This window comes from Siphateles boraxobius, unplaced genomic scaffold (genome assembly GCF_051911475.1).
Source record: "Siphateles boraxobius isolate OS27281-9 unplaced genomic scaffold, OSU_SipBor_1 11, whole genome shotgun sequence".
Taxonomy (NCBI): Eukaryota; Metazoa; Chordata; class Actinopteri; order Cypriniformes; family Leuciscidae; genus Siphateles; species Siphateles boraxobius.
The window spans coordinates 3,262,679-3,281,016 of NW_027508711.1; the positions used below are offsets into that span (position 1 = coordinate 3,262,679).

The window sequence follows — 18,338 nt, forward strand, 5'->3', positions numbered from 1 at the left end:
AAATATTATTTTAAATATTATGAACAAGCACGTTTGTTATGATCTGCAGTCAGGCCTATGTTTTATTTAAAGGTTATAACAATGTGTGCAGCGCCTATATACATAAAATAGAGAAGAGAATTTATTAAGAGAAGCAGTTTATGTCATTTAATTATAGTTTGTGATGTTATTTGTTTGGTGGTCTATTTCATTTATAATTTCTGACACTAACTTTTTTTTATTTCAAGTTCTTCCATATGCATTAATAAAACTAAATGTTAACCACTTATTAATGTTATGTGGGAATTATGTGTGTGGAAATTTAAACCCAACATTAAAATAGTTTTTTGTTTAACCATAAGCCAAATGCAGAGTGAGGACAAGATTGAAATCATTCTTAACAGCCAGTATGCATTTTGGTTTTGTTATTACGACAATATTCTGATTCAAAAATTAATATAGCAGTGATAAATGGCAACATATAAGACTGTATTTCCCCACACCCCCAAAGTGCCCTTCTTAGCGAGTATAGGCCATAGAGATCCTCAATAAAAAAAAAATTGTTCCTTTATAAGTAACCACTTCGATTTAAAACAATGTAAGGGAATATAAGACGACGGAATGTTTTACTCGCGTAAAGATGTGATGATGTAAAAATAAAAGCTGATCTCGACTGCGATGCTGAATAACTCAACTCAATATTTATCGGTGTCCCTCATATCTGCCAGGTTGAGCCAAATGTGGACATCACCTGACCAACGGAACGTGCGGTTTCCTTTGTTGCCCGAGGTCAGTTGCCGCACGGAGCTCCCGGGTCAGAACCACCCTCGTGCATGTCCAGGAGCGCCTGAGCCTGGTGGACCTGCAGAAGCGCCATGGCATGGAGGGCAGAAGCAGCCTGTCCACAGGCTCTGTAAGCCTTCGCCGTGAGACTGGAAAAAAACTTACATGCCTTGGACTGGAGTCGTGGATTGCACCGCCAGGAGGAAGCGGACGCTGGACACAGTTGCATCGCAATGGCACGCTTCACTGGCGGGACATCCACATACCCCTTAGCCGCTCCGCCATCAAGGGTGGCAAGGAGGATGGAGCCACAAGGACGGCTTCTGGCACTATACGGTGCAGTCCATGTCCTATTGAGCTCCTCATGCACCTCCAGGAAGAATGGCACCGGGGCGGCGCGCTGAGAACCAGCACGGCCAGAGCCGGATTATCCATAAGGGCACTTGGCCCAGTGCCCAGGGGCACCCACCATTCACAACCACTAGGGGGGCCTCACATGACACAAGCCTTAAACATATTTTTCGTAAAATGTTGTATTATTAACTTGAAATTCTTAAAAGACCACACATGTCTCGTTTATGAACACTAATTTAACAATAATAATAATAATACATTATAAATAAATAAAGATTACATGACCACTATCACTCCCCCCTCCCCAATCTGTCAGAGTTGAGTTGGTCCACAAAAAGTACGCAAGTGTCATTTTTTAACAGCTACAGAAAATGAATCTAAATCCAAAATGGACAGACTCAATTGAGTGGTTTTGCAAAAAGAAAGTTAAAGAAAGACAAGGATGCAAGACGTTTAGTTACAATTCAAAATGTTCCAGGGATCGAAAGTTTTGTTTGTGAGAACATCACAATTTTTTTGTGCGAACATCACAGGAATTGCGATCACTAGCAGCGCTGAGTCTGACGAAGCCGGAGCTAACTGTGGAGACGGTAACAAAGAAATTGACTTTTGGGATGTAGTTGACACCTTTGCTTGCGCAAAATCAAGGAAGAAGGAGTTCTGCTAAACTTCATACATGAAAACGTTTTACCAGATTTAGTGCTACACTTATTGTCTCTTATTTGTTTCCCACTAAATAATGTTTTTTTCACAAAATGTTCAGATTTTATACAATTATTATGCACTTGTGATTTTTCTAAATTTTACTGCTGAGTTACCCTCTAATCTAGTTTACAATAGAAGTTGTCATAGATTATGATTATATATTTTTTTTGATTTGTTGTTTTTCTTTATAATGAAGTTGTCTGTAGTATGTAGATTGTGTTTAAAACACAAAAGAGTGATTATCAGTTCAACACGCAGAGTTATAGAAATTCGACTTAATTTTTTTTTTTAAACTGCACAGGTAAAATTATTAGCTATAACACTACGGAGGCCATAATATGTCTGACTCATGGCTGAATTTAAGTTTCTCCAGCTCTTTGGAGGGGTCCTTTTGAGGTATAGTGTATAGGCACCACACTGTCTTAATACGGCCCTGAGCACGGCTGCCCCGAGAAACCAGTCATCCTACTGAGAAGGTTCGGAAGATGATGGAGGATTAGCGGCCCGGGAAAGCATAGCCGCCACTTTCTGGATCGGACTTGGGCAGCACTACACTCCCCGAAGGCAGTAACGCAGCCGAATCCTCATCTCCAGAGGACAGAAGCTCCCCCTTCGACTGTGACTGACATCTGATAGTCAGGAAGAGCCCCAAAAGACATGACTGGTCATCAATGAGAAGGACCAGCATGCTCCTTTGGAGGCTCCGCCGGTGGCAGCGTTTGTGAGGCGTGAGGGGTCCACGGAGATTGCCTCAGAGGGGGAGCCCTCACGGTAAACCTCAGATCACCCTGGCTAAGTGCCGAAGTAGGCCTATTCTGAGGTCCAGAATAAGCACTAGATCGGGGCATAGGCGAGGGGACTGTACCTCCCTTGAGGTAAGTGAGTCTTGATCTTAACAGTGCCATAGTCACATTCCCGCAAGGGGAACATGAACTATTCACAAAAGCTGCCTCTGCGCACTGAATGCCCAAACACGAGAGGCAACTATTGTGGCCATCGGCTGGCGCCAGGGAACGACCCCATCCAGAAACGCACAAGTGGAATGACATCCTGAAAAGGACGCAAAAAAGTTGAAAACAAAAAAGAGAAAATAAAACTCTTTCCGCGCTTAGGCACCCAGGGGAAGCCGCGGCTATAATGAGTATAAACTCAGGAACGCCCACCGAACCGACACACATACACAGTGTAATGCTGTGAAAACAGCAGTTGTGAGCTGTAATACTCGTGGCCACCGCTGATCTTGCCCTCAAACCAACGATGGAACAGAGTTGAGATGAGTTTTACAACCTGCAGAGTCTCTTCTTGCAGCACTCGGGAAGTCAAATAACCTCTCGGCTCCGAAGTGAAAGACAATGTGTGCGTGCGCCCGCTTCCTGTTTATACCCACGCTGCAGGGGCGGGGTGCGTGACGCGATTCACGCACGCCAATGTTCATTGGCTAGTTCTGTAGGCACTCAAAGATAGGGCTCCCTGAAGTGATCCCAATTACGTTGTCACGTTGACATAACGTTGAGCGTGAGCAACTGATAGGGAACTATATCTAAGTATCTAACTATATCTATATCTAACTATAACTAAGAAAGACTATATCCCTATCAGTAAATAAGCATAGCATCGGCACAGTATCAAAAAACATTTTCAATTTCATTTAAATAAAAATGCATAGGCATGACATTATGTATGCCTTTTTTAACCTTCTGTAAAAGTAAAGGTAACACCTTTTTTTCCAGTGTCATTGTTACATAGAGTATGTTACATGTATGGTTACTATAGTAATAATGGTAACACTTTATTTTACAGTGTCCTTGTTACATATGTTACATGTAATTACCATAGTAATAACAGTAAATTATGCCTAATTACATGCAATTTAACTATAAATTATAACTCTTATTTGTTTCATTCTGGCTGGTTTTGTGCAACCTGTTCTTTATCTGCACAGGGTTGGGAAACTCTTCTGCCTCTGTTCTTGTCAAAGCAGATGTTTCAGACACATTCAGTCACTGAATCTATTAGTAATTTATATACACACTAATGTGCTGCTGTGTATACTGTATATGTAGAGCCAGCTGATCATAACAGAAAAATAACCTCATAAAAGGTGATCAGAACAAATACATGAATTATGAAATTTGTAGAATCTAAATGTATTCAACACTGTGGTGTTCAAGCTTTCTTAAAAGAAATGTGTAAAGTCTGTCATTGCAGATAAATTAAGGTGGTTTATGATTTATGGGTATTGGGTTGCATTTGTTATAATTTAAAATTATTTTTGTTTGTGTAAACTTCTTTTCTGTTTTATTATTTATTATTACTTAATGTATGAACCTTTAGTGAGGCAGCTGTTTATGAACTTTTTGAATTGGTATTCTCATATTTTGTAATTTAATGTAATATTTTGGTGTACTTGTTTAAGTTAAAGATAAATCACATTAAAGTGAAGTCAGTTTTTGTTGTTTTTGTATTGATTCAGTCCCGTTTTTACATTTATTTGCATAATGTCTGAAACCTTTTTTTTTATTTATCATCCTATCCCACAAGATGATTTGCATTAATGTAAATAGGCTCTGCCCTTCGGAATGTGGGCATAGGCCTTGTCCCAAATGGAAACATAAGCCCTCACTATCTTCCTCCAAGTCCACACTTTCGTGATGCAATGCCACTTTGACTGTTGGGCAGAAGTCTGCTGTGGAATTCGCTTCAGTATGGGCACTTCTGAAACCTAAAATGGGACAAATGGGACAACTTACAGTCTTGTGGAATTAAGGTTGTAAGTCCACAAGACTGCAATAGTGATCCTCACCTTTGAATGAACTCTCCTAATGCCAGGAAGTTAGAATTGCTTTGATATGTGATGATGTAAAAATACTGAGTTTTATGAACCGGTTCTTTAAAGCATTTGAATGAACTAAATGAATCAGACTTCCCATCACTGCGGATGCATCTGAAATTGCATAATCTCTGAGTATGTAGGCTTACAAAATATGTATTATATGTCAGCAAAAAAATATAAGTTGTATGGCTGCATTCGAAATTGCATACCTCTATTAATACCCACACAATGTTCAAGACAAGAAATAAGGATATCATGATTAGCCGTAAAGGCTGCACTCAAATCCAATAGCAGAAGTACTAGTTCCCAGTATCAACAGATAATAAAATGTAATTTGATCCTCTTAAAAGAGCCTAATAAGATTTCTTCTTGTATAAAAATTTGGTAAATATATACATACAAATATAAATAAACAATTTCAGTGGTTTGGTGTGGCATAGTGAAGTACGTCACTACCCTGAAGGAGGGAACGGAGGACGTAGTCGACGTCGACTGAATTGGGATCACGCTAGGGAGCCTATCATATTCGATTACTATTGAACGAGCCAATGGAATTTGGCGTGCGTGATTTGCATCACACACTCCGCCCCGCGGCGCGGGTATAAATATGGAAGTGGATGCACGCAGTAGTTGCTTTTCGCTGAGGAGCCGAGAGTAACCCGGGGTCAGCGGTGGTCCAGCGGTAGTGGCAAGGGGACTACGTCCACCGTTCCCTCCTTCAGGGAACGGTGGGTTGCATACGCAACCAGGACGTTCCCTTTCAGTCGATAACGTCAGACGTAGTCGACGTCGACTGAATTGGGATCACCCTTTGAACACGCCACTAACGCTGCCACCTTCCAGTGCCTAAACCAAAGCCTCCTGATGCCCCCGCAAATTCAAGGCGGGGAAGGACAGGGCTTAGGCCAGGGAAGTCACTGCTGTTCCTACAGGACCACTGGGAAAGCGTTCCCTGTACATTGGAAGGAAGGGACGCTGCGGAAGCCACATCCAACCCAGAGGGAGGTAACGTGGAGAATACACATATGAACTGGGCGGAAACCGGGCAGTCTAACATATGGAATGTCACTGGGGTGGCTCCAGCCTAAGACGGGGGAGACACACACCGGACAGTGACGGCAGAGAGACTCTGCTGAGGGAAGACACGGGCTCGCCGCAGGGAGCCGTATCGTGGAAGAATACACATATGGGGTCGCCGTAGGGACCGCAACATATGGACCCAGCCTAACACAGGTTCCACACTGCTTTCGAGTGGTAGGCCTAACACCAGACGTTCCGCACGTCCGACGTCGGAGGGGTGTGGAGGAACTCAACAGGGTTCAATTTAAGGGAACTCAACTGGAGTAGAAAGGCGCACGTATCCAGTCCATAGGAGGGGAATGGCGCAGCAAGCCGACACTTGAACCGGGCTCACGGTGAAACTGGCTTCATGAGAAGGGAGCCCACGGGAAGCAGCGGTTCAACTAGGTGTCGTCCAGCCCCCAACTCTAGAATCTGTTTAGCAAAGCATATCGTCAACGCCCAGGCGGAGCACTTTACACTCATCATAGAGGAGCTCAGCACCTAAGTGGACATGTTGCATCTCGGATGTTTACCGAAATGAAGGCAAGCACTAAGTGCAACTTTGCATGGAAACAGCCTTCCCTCTCTGCTGAATTCCAACAGATATTTGAAGAGCTGGTCTGAGGTCTATGGCTTGCGTTCTGTACACGTCCAAGCGAACGGACAGAGAAGCCAGGGCTGGATCTGCCTCCTCCAGGGCAGCGCTTGCAGGCTCACCACCTGCTCTTATTACGGGAGAGGTAGGAACCTTGGGCACAATCCGAGCCGGGGTCTCAGCTTGTGAGAGTTAGCCGGCCCAGACTCCAGGCACAATACGTTGACCGAAAGCGAGCAAGTCCCTACCCTCTAGTAGAGACCACGCGAGCAGGAGAACTGATATAACAGAATTTTTAACTCACTGCCTGCAGTGGCTCAGGGGCGGTCTCTGCAGTGCAGTCGCACCAGGGACAAGGCCCAAGAGGATAAAGAGGGACACAAGGATTTACAAGACCTTGCTCCTCAGGAACCTGACGATCAGAACGTGCTTCTGCACACTTCTGCAACACGATGAGCGTCGTTTAAACACCGAGGCAACATCATTTTGAGGGTGAAGGAAAACAGCCTACTGCAACCCATTTTGCAAGAAAGAGAGCACTGAAGTGATCGAAAGCTTTCAGGATCTCCTCTGGAGAGAAGACGCACTCAACGACTAGGTTCCACTTCTAAAGGCGTAAGCACGCTACCCATTTCTAGGGGGTGCTCGCAGAAGTGATGGTAACTATCACATGTCCCTGTGATAGCCACCTGAACCTCCGCGTTCAGATGTAAGACCGCCCGGACTTTCCAGGGGGAAGAACGCGGGTGCCATCGTGCCCTGTCCCTGAAAGAGTTTTCAGGGGAAGTCAGGAAGGCTGTCAATGGGAACCAGGTCTAGTTGGGCCAAAAGGGGCAACTATGAAGACCTGTTCCTCTCCTGACTTAGCACGTAGGTGCAAGCGACGGGCGCAAAAAGACAGGAACGTTGCTCAACACAACATGTGAAGATCACTGGGCTTCAGGAGCATCTTCTGCTCAGCACTTGAGTGTGACAAGTTCACTGAGCTTCAGGAGCATTCCTGCTCAACACCTGAGTGTGATAAACTCACTGAGCTTCAGGAGCATTTCTGCTCAACACTTGAGTGCGAAGAACTTCACTGAGCACCAGGAGCATTTCTGCTCAGCACTTGAGTGTTTCAAGTTCACTGAGCTTCAGGAGCATTCCTGCTCAACACCGGAGTGTGATAGACTCACTGAGCTTCAGGAGCATTTCTGCTCAACACTTGAGTGTGAAGAACTTCACTGAGCACCAGGAGCATTTCTGCTCAGCACTGCGTGTGACGAATTCACTGAGCTACAGGAGCATTTCTGCTCAACACCTGAGTGTGATGAACTCACTGAGCTACAGGAGCATTGCTGCTCAACACCTGAGTGAGATGAACTTCACTGAGTTTCATGAGCAGTTCTGCTCAACATGAAGTGTGATGATTTCACTGACTTGAGCAGGCGCAAGGCGACCATGAGTCGCAGTCACTTTTAGAAGGCTCACTGGGGTTAAACGCATTTCTGCGGGCCCCTGGGGCAGCTGAGACCCAGTGTTTGTCCAAGGGTAGTCCGCTCGGTTTAGACAAACACTGGCGGAAAGATGAAACCGGGGGGCAACTGAGCGGCCCCGGAATGCTCATGACCCAGCTGGACCCAGGGGATGGAGTCTCCACTTGCCCTGGCTATAACTGTCGTGAGGCTCGATGGCGGCACGATTGAGTAAAGCAGGAGGAGTGGAACAAAGCGTCCTCAGAAGCTTCTGACTCCAAGGAGGAGGTGACGGGTGAGTTGTGACATGCAGGGGAAGCTTGCACAACGGTCGCAATGTCTAACAACTCGAGGCACGAATGCCCGTGTAGTCGGGGGTCGCCCAGGCCCCCGTTAGAACACACCCTTTGTACATGGCCCCTCTGTTGAAGAGGGTTTGGCAGCAGACCGGTATGAACTATAGTCACACAGGGTGAGCTGCTCTGCCACGGTCACCTCGGGACTCGAACATGAAGCTAGCGCTGAAGCGGTCACATATGGAGGAAGCCAAACGCTGCGACTACCATATACCCCAGGAGCCTCTGAAAGTTCTTTCAGTGGGACCCTTTCTCACTTCAACACCAGCTGAACACATTCTCATTGGAGAGACGTGTTAGACCGAGTCCCTCTCCAAAACTGAAAAAGAGATACTCAGCCCGTGGGCGAGATTACTCTCTTCCAGTTGACCTGAAGACCCCACGGGCTCTGGAACACTCGAGGGGAAGGACACTGTACTGATACTCCACCCTTTTTTTCTTACACGCCACACACAGGATGGCCTGCGGTGCGGAAGGTAGAGATCTAAAGCACATGTCTTTCAGGTCGGAGCTGCAGACCAATCTTGGGCCAAGATGGTCACGACCCACACCTAGTAGCACGAAGAACAAGTTCCCAACTGGCCCTCGTACCGGCTGGAGGAGCGGCTATATCAAATCCTTCGCCAGCAGGATAAGATAAGCACGCACAAGTCAGGAGCACTGCTCCACACTCGGTGCGATGAATATCACTGAATTTTCAGGAGCACGTCTGCTCAACACCTAATGTGATGATTATCACTGACTTGAGCGGGGTAGCCGAGCCTGGGGTGGGGCAGCAAAGTAGAGATAGTGGTGTTAGTGTGCAGTGCAACACTTACCTGTCTCCACTAGCGGCAGGGGGACGTGAGAAGGCGGATGACCGGGTCCTCGAACGCCCCAAGCTGCCTGTTGGCGACCAAGGGAAGCTGGGGGATGTAAGGCTATTACAGGGTCACACCGCCAGACTGGTCCACTTGGGACTCAGGAACATAAAATTTGCTCTTTTTCTGAATATGTGGGTACCGCTGACCCCATTTTTATAGGGGCCAGCGGCGGAACAGACACACACATAACAAAAAACTCCAGCCGGCCCTCCAACCAGCCAGAGGGAGTGGATCAGCGACCACTCCACGAGCAACTCCTCCATCCCTGAGAGCCCGTCCAGGTTCAGCGTTTCCTTTTGCGCTGATGCTTACCACCTGGCTTGGCAGCGCCTGGAGCAGGCTGGGCGCCCCTTCCGCGGCCGGCTCCACGCCGGTACCTGGGTGAAGGCTGCTGCGATGGTCCGGCGGGAGCTGAGGCGGCTGCGGGCGGACGCCCTCGGCGACGAACAGGCGGAGGATCTGACCTCGGCGGGCGGGTGAAGGCAGCAGCGTCCCTCCGAGGCAGGATGTGCCGGATGGCCTCCGTCTGTTTCTGAGCTGTAGAGAACTGTTGGGCAAAGTTCTCCACAGCGTCGCTGAATAACCCAACCTGGGAAATGGGAGAGTCCAGGAACCGAACCTTGTCCGCTTCGCTCATATTGGCCAGGTTGAGCCAGAGATGGCGCTCCTGGACCACAAGTGTGGACATCGCCGAACCGAAGCGGCTTGCCCACTAGCTTTGTAAGCCTTGCCCGTAAGAGCGGACGAGAACTTACAGGCTTTAGAGGGGTGACGAGGATCACCTCTCCAGGAAGCGGCCGCCGTTGGGCATAACTGCATCGCAACGGCCCGCTCCACCGGAGGGATAGCCTCGTAACCCTTCACCGCTCCCCCATCAAGGGTAGTGAGGGGGGAGGAGCTACTCAGGCGGTTTCTGGCAGAGATAGGTGCCGTCCATGCCCTCGTAAGCTCCTCATGCACTTCAGGAAAGAAAGGAACCGGGGCGGCGGACTGAGAACCAGTACGGCCCGCCCCGATATACCAATCATCCAACCGAGACGGCTCGGGACACGGTGGAGGGTTCCACACGAGCCCTACCGCCTCGGCGGCCTTTTTCAGCATAGCTGACATTTCTGGATCTGGCTCGGGCAACACTGGTCTCCCGGAGGGAGGCAGTGCAGCCGAGTCGTCATCTCCAGAGTTCAGCTCCCCCTCCGATGCCGCGATCGACATCGTATCCCCTGGAGGGGCCCCAAATGACACGGCTGGCCTGTCCATTACAGAGGGACCAGCGGGATCAATGGGGAGCTCCACCGGTTGCAGTGTGAAAGAGGAGTGAGGGACCCACGGGGCCTGGCCGGGCAGATTACCCCTCACTGTGATCCTCAGATCACCCAGCTTGGACGGCACCCCAGTCTTTCTCTGGGAAGGTAACCCAGAGGAAGAACAAGGGCGGGGCCCAGAGGTGGGGACTGCACCAACGCTTTTGACGAAAGCGAGTCTAGATCTCAACACCGAGATGGTCATGTTCCCGCAGTGAGAACATGACTCATCCACGAAAGCTGCCTCGGCATGCTGTAAGCCCAAACATGCGACACAACTTTCGTGACCGTCAGAGGGGGATAGTGCCAGACCGCAACCAGAAACGCACGGATGGAATGGCATCTTGAAAAAGACGCACTCACACCCGTGTTGCTCTTTTAGGAAATGGGACCGTCACCAGTGCCGGAGCACACAGGGAATGACCGCGGCAAACACTGAATAGTCTTTCAACCAACAGTGAAAGCACTCACTTCTCGCCCTCTAACCAAACGTCAACACACAAACAAACAATAGAAATTTGATGCTGTTAAAACAGCAGTTGAGAGCTGAGAAGCTCGCGATCACCGCTGCACCACGCTGTAGAACACCAACACTGGAGAGGTCTTCCCGTAAGAACACCGACACACTCGCTCGTTGAATACATCAGCACTCTTCAGAGACATCAAAGACGAACGGCTCCAAAGCGAAAGGCAACTACTGCGTGCATCCACTTCCGTATTTATACCCGCGCCGCGGGGGCGGAGTGTGTGATGCAAATCACGCATGCCAAATTCCATTGGCTCGTTCAATAGTAATCGAAGATGATAGGCTCCCTAGCGTGATCCCAATTCAGTCGACGTCGACTACGTCTGACGTTATCGACTGAAAGGGAACCCCAAAAGGTTCCTCCAGGCACATTTTATTTTTACAGTGTATACCTGTTGCTCCTTTGCATCCCACACTGTAAAAATAAAAGGTGCCTGGAGGAACCTTTTGGGGTTCTTCACTTTGCCACACTGGCGGAACCGTCTATAGATCCTCTAGGCACCCTTTAAAAAGGGGCGGTTTTCTGAGGAAAGGTACTGTGTGGACCGCTTTGGGTGCCTCCAGGAACCCAATTTCAATTTGTTTTATTTAATTTCATGTTGTTACTATGGTTACCATTAACTTCTATTATATTAAACAAACAGAACCAAATACAAAATAAGAATTGTTTATTACATAGTTTAGATCCATTTTAATACATACACTTTCATGCACTTGGGAAAGAAAAGCTAATAGATTAATATCAATGAATACACAAAACAAAAACAGTATAATACATAAGCAACATGAATTATCAACCATGTACTGTATATACAATTAGGCTATACAAGAAAAGACATCTCAACAAAATGCATAGAAACACATGTGTTCCATGTAATAAATCTTTTTTTTCTAATCTAATTTTGACTAATTAAAAATGTCCATCTTCACTTAACTTTAAAACATTTGTGTTTCAGTCCGCTTGTTACATCTGACGTCACTGTTTCCAAGTCCAAAAGCTCTATCAGATACCAAAAACAAACAGTGCTATACACTGATTGTGCTGTAATATTCTTGAAAATTATGATCCTAACTTTTATCTCTATACCGAAATCTCAGATGGTTAGTTATTCAGCTATTTTGAATTATAAAATGTTGAAGTCTGGGATGCCGTGAGACTGGAGACTGTAATATACACTATGGCTTTTGAAAAGCTTAAATGTGTGACTTGAATCAACAGTGTTAAAGGGATAGTTCACCCAAAAATAAAAATTCTGTCAGTAATTACTCACCCTCATGTTGTTCTAACCCCGTAAGACCTTCGTTCATCTTCGGAACACTTAAGATATTTTTGATTAAATGAGAGCTGGATCACTCCTCCATTGGCTTATAAGGGAATGAAACTTGCCGGCCCGAAAAGTTATTAAAGACATGGTTAAAATAGTCCATAACTAGTGACTACAGTGGCTCAATCTTAAATTTAGCAAGCGAAGAGAATACTTTTTGTGCGCAAAAATAACCAAAATAACGCCTTTATTCCAACTATTCATTTCCTTCTCTGTGGGCATCTAGTCAGTCCATGTAGTGTATTAGCGTAGTGCTACGTGACACGTAGGTTCACTATTGGCCGACACTGGTCATGTGTGTGATGCGTGTGACGTACAACACAGAAGTATTACGCTATTACACTAGTGAACTGACTCGAGGCCCACAGAGAAGGAAATTGATAGTTGAAATAAAGTTAATTTTTGTTATTTTTGTTATTTTTGTTATTTTTGCACACAAAAAGTATTCTCGTCGCTTGATAAACTTAAGATTGAGCCACTGTAGTCAATTGGACTATTTTAACAATGTATTTAATAACTGTTCGGGGCCGGCAAGTTTCAATCCCTTAGAAGCCTATGGACTAGTATGGAGGAGTGATCCAGCTCTCAGATTTAATCAAAAATATCTTAATTCGTGTTCCGAAGATGAACGAAAGTCTTACGGGGTTGGAACAATAAGAGGGTGAGTAATTACTGACAGAATTTTCATTTTTGGGTGAACTATCCCTTTAACAGTCCAAATTCTACAAATACACGAACATTCATGGGCTGAACATTTATTCTGACCATTTTGTTGTGGGTTTATTTAGCTAAACTGACCAACTCACTAAAGCCTATATGAATTAATAACAGGTTTAACTTTAGTTACTGTATGTCCTGTCTAAAACGTTCATTTTATGAAAAACAGAGGCAGAAGAGTTTGCCAACCCTGTGCAGATAAAGAACAGGTTGCACAAATCCAGCCAGAATGAAACAACTAAGACTAAGAAACCAGATCAGTGAAACTCCTTGCTGTTTTTGCTGTTGCAGAATAGTGAGGAAACCAGTGAAAATAAAAGGTGCAAACATGACAACCAAGGTAACAGTAGTTATTAGAATGAGATGAAATGCTTTTCTCTTCATGTGGTTTTCCTCCTCTCTCCCCCCCCCTTTCCCTCCTGGTCCTGACTGTTTCAGAGCTCTGAGAACAGTTACAAGACAAAACAACTGGATGGAGATATAGATTAGGAACTGCAGCGAGAAGAACCATGTAAATGCCTTCAGATTAGATAATGTTAGTATGATCAGGGAGACCAAACAGGATCCAAGTGTGGTTATCCAGACCGCAGTGCAGCAGATCACTCTATATCTGAGAGGTTTGAACTTCAGAAAGGTTACAGGATGAACCACTGCAAGGTAGCGCTCCATACACATTAGACACTGAAACAGAGGACGACCAGTGATGCCTATTCCTTGCAAAAAATGTTGTACTATCTCTACATTTAGGAATATTTGAAAAATATAAATTAAAAAAATCAGACAATAAATGATCTCACAAACTGTGAGATTGACATTGAAGATTTCTAAAGGAATTCTTTTTCCTCGTGCAATAAGCCACAAAACATAGGAGTGAGTAGGAACCCCGAACAGTAGACAAAAACATAGCAAACCAGTCCTGAAACCCATCAGTATCAAAGGTCCTTGTATTATGGTGGAAGGATGAACCTCAGTTGAGTTGAAATTCTCAGTGGAGATGTTCATGCTCAGTGCCTCTCTAATCAATAAATAATCATGCAATTGCAATCTACAGAGGAGACACAGAGAAAACTATAATAGTTCTGTTACTATCAAACTAACTATAAACTATAACTATATAGATGAGATGATAAAGGGTGTGACTGAATGAATCATATCACAGTAATTCAATCACACCCATCATCATGAGTTTGTGTATACAATTAGTGTACAAGAAGATTACAATATCAGTACATTTTATTTAAGAAATATCTCTATTCCCAATATTAATGCATTAATGAAGGCATTTCAATAATGTGTTAATTCTGAATGGTGAAACAAATCACCAAACCAAGCAAATCAAGCAGACACATCTTAACTAGTCCAAATCTAAACTACCTTAAAACTCTTGGATAACCACAATGTATACTAAAATATTTACCATAGATAATGACAAACCAAAAGGAGTTTGTTACCTGAAGTCGTCACCCCAGACATCCACGCCTGCACATCTGTTCTGTAGAATGACTGAAGATATAATAGCATGGTTACATAAACACCTCACATGTGGCATGCAAATAATCAAGATATATAAACAAAATACTCAAAAAGACTAATAGCATTCTGAAAACAGACTCTCCTGGAAAACCTTTAAAAAACAATGCCCTGGTTTCGGGGCTAAGATTAAGCCAGGTTAGGCCTTAGTATTATTAGGACATTAGCTTTTAAAAACGTGTCTTAGAAAAGAAAAAAAACATTACTGGTGTGAGACAAAACAATGGCGCTGACATATGTTTAGAAATGTCAATACAAGTTGATTTCAGTTAACCTCAGTTAACCAAGTTATCTGCAACCTCTGGGGTCTAAGGTGTTTTGGGGGTCTTGAGATGTTTTGACATACCCTGACATTTGTGATTTTTTTCAGTAGCTTATAAACATATTAATGGCCAAGTTTTAATTTCACTCTATTCAGCACAAACAGGGCTGCCATAATATGTGAGCAACATGTATGTACATGTTTGTATTTTTGAGAGAATAATGTTTATTCATTGTATTTGAAAAAACTAAAAATTAAAGTTTCTGAAATAAGGCCACAAAACACATACTAAATATGTGTCCACAAGACTTTTGACTAATGGATGTTGTCGCCTAGAGTTGTTGCTTCAAATTTATGTGAAAATCAGTTCCTGTTCAAATAGGCTTTATCGGACCATCTACAGAATTGGTTCAAAGTTAGAGTTGGAAACACCTTGAAAAAAATTGTCTTTTTCCACAAATTTTGTATACATGCATTCAAATTCTCATACTGTATTTTCAGAAAGTTTTGGAATATTTATATATTTAGACTTCTCACTGGCACATGTAAAAATGAGCACATCCTCACCCAGTCTTGCTCTCTTTGCTTTTGTGGCCGGTGTGTTTTAGAAAAGAGTTTAAGATTTTACTCTTTGTTTTTAAGGTTTTAAATGGGTTGGCGCCTTCTTATTTATCTGAAAATGTGACTGTTAACATTTCTGCTAGATGTTCAAGGTCATCAAATCAGAATATGTTGAAGGTTCCCAGATCACGGTTAAAAAGAAAGGGAGGCCGGGCTTTTGGCCATAGTTGGCCCCAAATTGTGGAATAGTCATTCTTTATCTATAAGGGTAATTGCTACAGAATCTCTGTTTAAGACAAAACTCAAAACATACATTTTAGAGAAGGCTTATAATATGAGTCTTTTTGAGCTTGTTTTTTTTCTGTATGCAAATGTCTTTGTATGTTATTTTATTGTTTTGATTGATGTTGTTTTTACAACTTTTGTTCAACAAATATGGTTAGCGACAGTTGTTTAATTGTGCTATATAAATAAACGTTTTTAAAAAAAACTACATTACCAGAAAGGAAAAAAACACTTTAAATGTTGGAATGGCTTTTCTGGAATTCTAATATATTTATGTTTGTGCCTTATGCTAATTTGCATGTCACATGTGAAGTGTTTATATAACCATGCTCTTATATCTTTAATCACTGTGCAGAGCTGTCTTGAGTGACTTCACACTGCAGGTAACACACTCTTTAAATCTCGATTCACGAGTTCACACTTACATATAATTTTAAGGGAGTAAGATTTAATGTGTATTTGGCGTGCTGTCCGGAGGGAGGGCTCCGAGCTTGGAATTCAGCCCGAACCCAGAGTACTCCCCCCGCATGTAAGTGTTTTAGAACTAGGAGTGTGGAGAAGGGGTGGTGGGGGGATGCTGCAAACTGTCAATGGATTGAGGTAAGACTGGTGAGTCTGTATGTACCCTCTTATCATTGATTGCTGAGTGCTGTCCAGTCGTGTTAATTATCTGAACGTGCTCCTCCCGAACTTAGTTAATAAAACTTCATTTAGTTTAGATTGATGAGAAAATGTGTCTGAGTCTGATTTGTTTGACCATTCAGATTTAACAGTGAAATTCATTAATAGAAGTAAAATAAAAATAAAATTATGAGGGTTTTTAAGAACCTGAGCCTCTAACACATAATCATAGCCCTTGACATCTTTCTTGAATAAAATGTGCTGACATATACTCTCAAATGAACACATTATATACACAATGTAGATGGGTGTGACTGAATGAGTGTGATATTATTCATTCAATATCGCCCTTTATCATCTCGTCTGACACTTTTCTCTCTGTCTCCTTTGTAGATTACAAATGCACAATCATTTATTGATTAGAGAGGCACTGAGCATGAACATCTCCACTGAGAACTTCAACTCAACTGAGGTTCATCCTTCCACCATAATACAAGAATCTTTGATACTGACGGGTTTCAGGATTGGTTTGCTTGGCTTTAATCTACTGTTCGGGGTTCCTACTCACTCCTATGTTTTGTTGCTTATTGCACGGAGAAGAAGAATTCCTTCAGAAATCTTCAATGTCAATCTCACAGTTTGCGAGATAATTTACTCTTTTGTTTTTCTTAAACAAATATTACCAAGTCTAGAGTTAATATATCCGTTTTTACAAGGACTAGGTATCACTGGTCGTCCTCTGTTTCATTGTCTGATGTGTGTTGAGCGTTACCTGGCAGTGGTTCATCCTGTTACCTTTCTGAAGTACAAACCTCTCAGATATAGAGTGATCTGCTGCACTGCGGTCTGGATAACCACACTTGGATCCTGTTCGGCTGCTACGACCATACAAATATTATCTAATCAGAAGACATATATATGGTTCTTCTCGCTGCAGTTCCTCCTCTTCCTTTCCATCCAGTTGTTTTGTCTTGTGGCTGTTCTCAGAGCTCTGAAACAGTCAGGACCAGGAGAGAGAGGCAGAGAGAGAGAGGAGGAAAACCACATGAAGAAAAGAGCATTTCATCTCATTCTAATAACTACTGTTACCTTGGTTGTCATGTTTGTACCTTTTGTTATCACTGGATTCCTGACTGTTCTGCAACAACAAGAACCGCAAAGAGTTTCACTGATCTGGTTTCTTGGTCCTTGTTGTTTCATTCTGGCTGGTTTTGTGCAACCTGTTCTTTATCTGCACAGGGTTGGGGAGCTCTTCTGTCTCTGTTCTTCATAAAGTGAAAAAATTTATGTTTTATACAGAACATTCTGTCATTGAACCTATTATTAATTAATATATTATAGTGAGTTGGTCATTTTAGCTAAATTAACCCAAAACAAAATGGTCAGAATTAATGTTCAGCTTTTGAATGTTCATCTATTTGTACAATTTGGACTGTTAAGTATATGCACTTTTAAAACCTGAGGGTGTCCAAGCCTTAATTTACACTCTGTCTGTGTGAAAATAAAATTGTGACAATATAATCTGTTACTGAGAATAAGTGAAGTCATCCATTGGTTTATAGAATTAAGTTTGCATGTTTTGTTTTAAAATCAAGGTTTGTGTAAAACTTTTTTTAATGTTTTTTTTTAATCAGAAAATACATATACAAACAAACTGTGTTGTTCATATTACATATTACAATACTTTTGTGTAATGGCAGTTTAGTGATAGCCTTAGTTGTTCTGTCCAATCTATCATATGTTGCTGCTTCATTAAAAAGTTGCGCTTAAAATTTTAAAATAAATGTCTTTTAATTATATAGTATATATTTTGTCTGTATATTGTTTTACAAAGTGAGGAAAATAATGTTTAAAGGGTCATTCCACCAGTGGAGAAATGAATATGTATTGAAAGTGGGTCATATATGTAGTAGAATAGTATCATAAATTTCTAATTTGGGACCTTCTTGGCCGATAAAAGGCAGAAAATGACTTTTTAGTGCTTGTGGATTGTAGACAACAATCCCCATAGTGCATTGCAATGCTCAGCTCCGCAGACCACTCCCACTACAGTAGCTAGCTTAACTGCAAGATATTTGTGCAATGAACCTGCCACGTTAGCGTGTTAACAAAATGAAAATAAACTTACTTTACAGAAAGACGACCATTTGACCCTGTAGGCTTTGGCTGACGTTGCCAGTTGACGTTAGGTATTCTAAAGTAGGTCTCCAGGACGCCGCTATCCAT

General features: G+C 43.3%; 2 protein-coding genes across 2 annotated transcripts; one reads left to right on the forward strand and one right to left on the reverse strand.

The window, feature by feature from the left end:
- Positions 1 to 769: 769 nt before the first annotated feature.
- Positions 770 to 13,855, reverse strand: LOC143704262 (uncharacterized). Its single transcript, XM_077197430.1, has 3 exons — positions 13,043 to 13,855; positions 4,445 to 4,543; positions 770 to 1,162 (listed from the first exon to the last, which is right to left on the reverse strand). The coding sequence occupies exons 1-3, from the start codon at positions 13,853 to 13,855 to the stop codon at positions 770 to 772; spliced, it is 1,305 nt and encodes a 434-aa protein (XP_077053545.1).
- Positions 13,856 to 16,506: 2,651 nt separating this feature from the next.
- On the forward strand, positions 16,507 to 17,385 carry LOC143698478 (C-C chemokine receptor type 8-like). The gene has a single exon (XM_077194207.1). The coding sequence runs from the start codon at positions 16,513 to 16,515 to the stop codon at positions 17,383 to 17,385; it is 873 nt and encodes a 290-aa protein (XP_077050322.1). The 5' UTR covers positions 16,507 to 16,512.
- Positions 17,386 to 18,338: the final 953 nt, after the last annotated feature.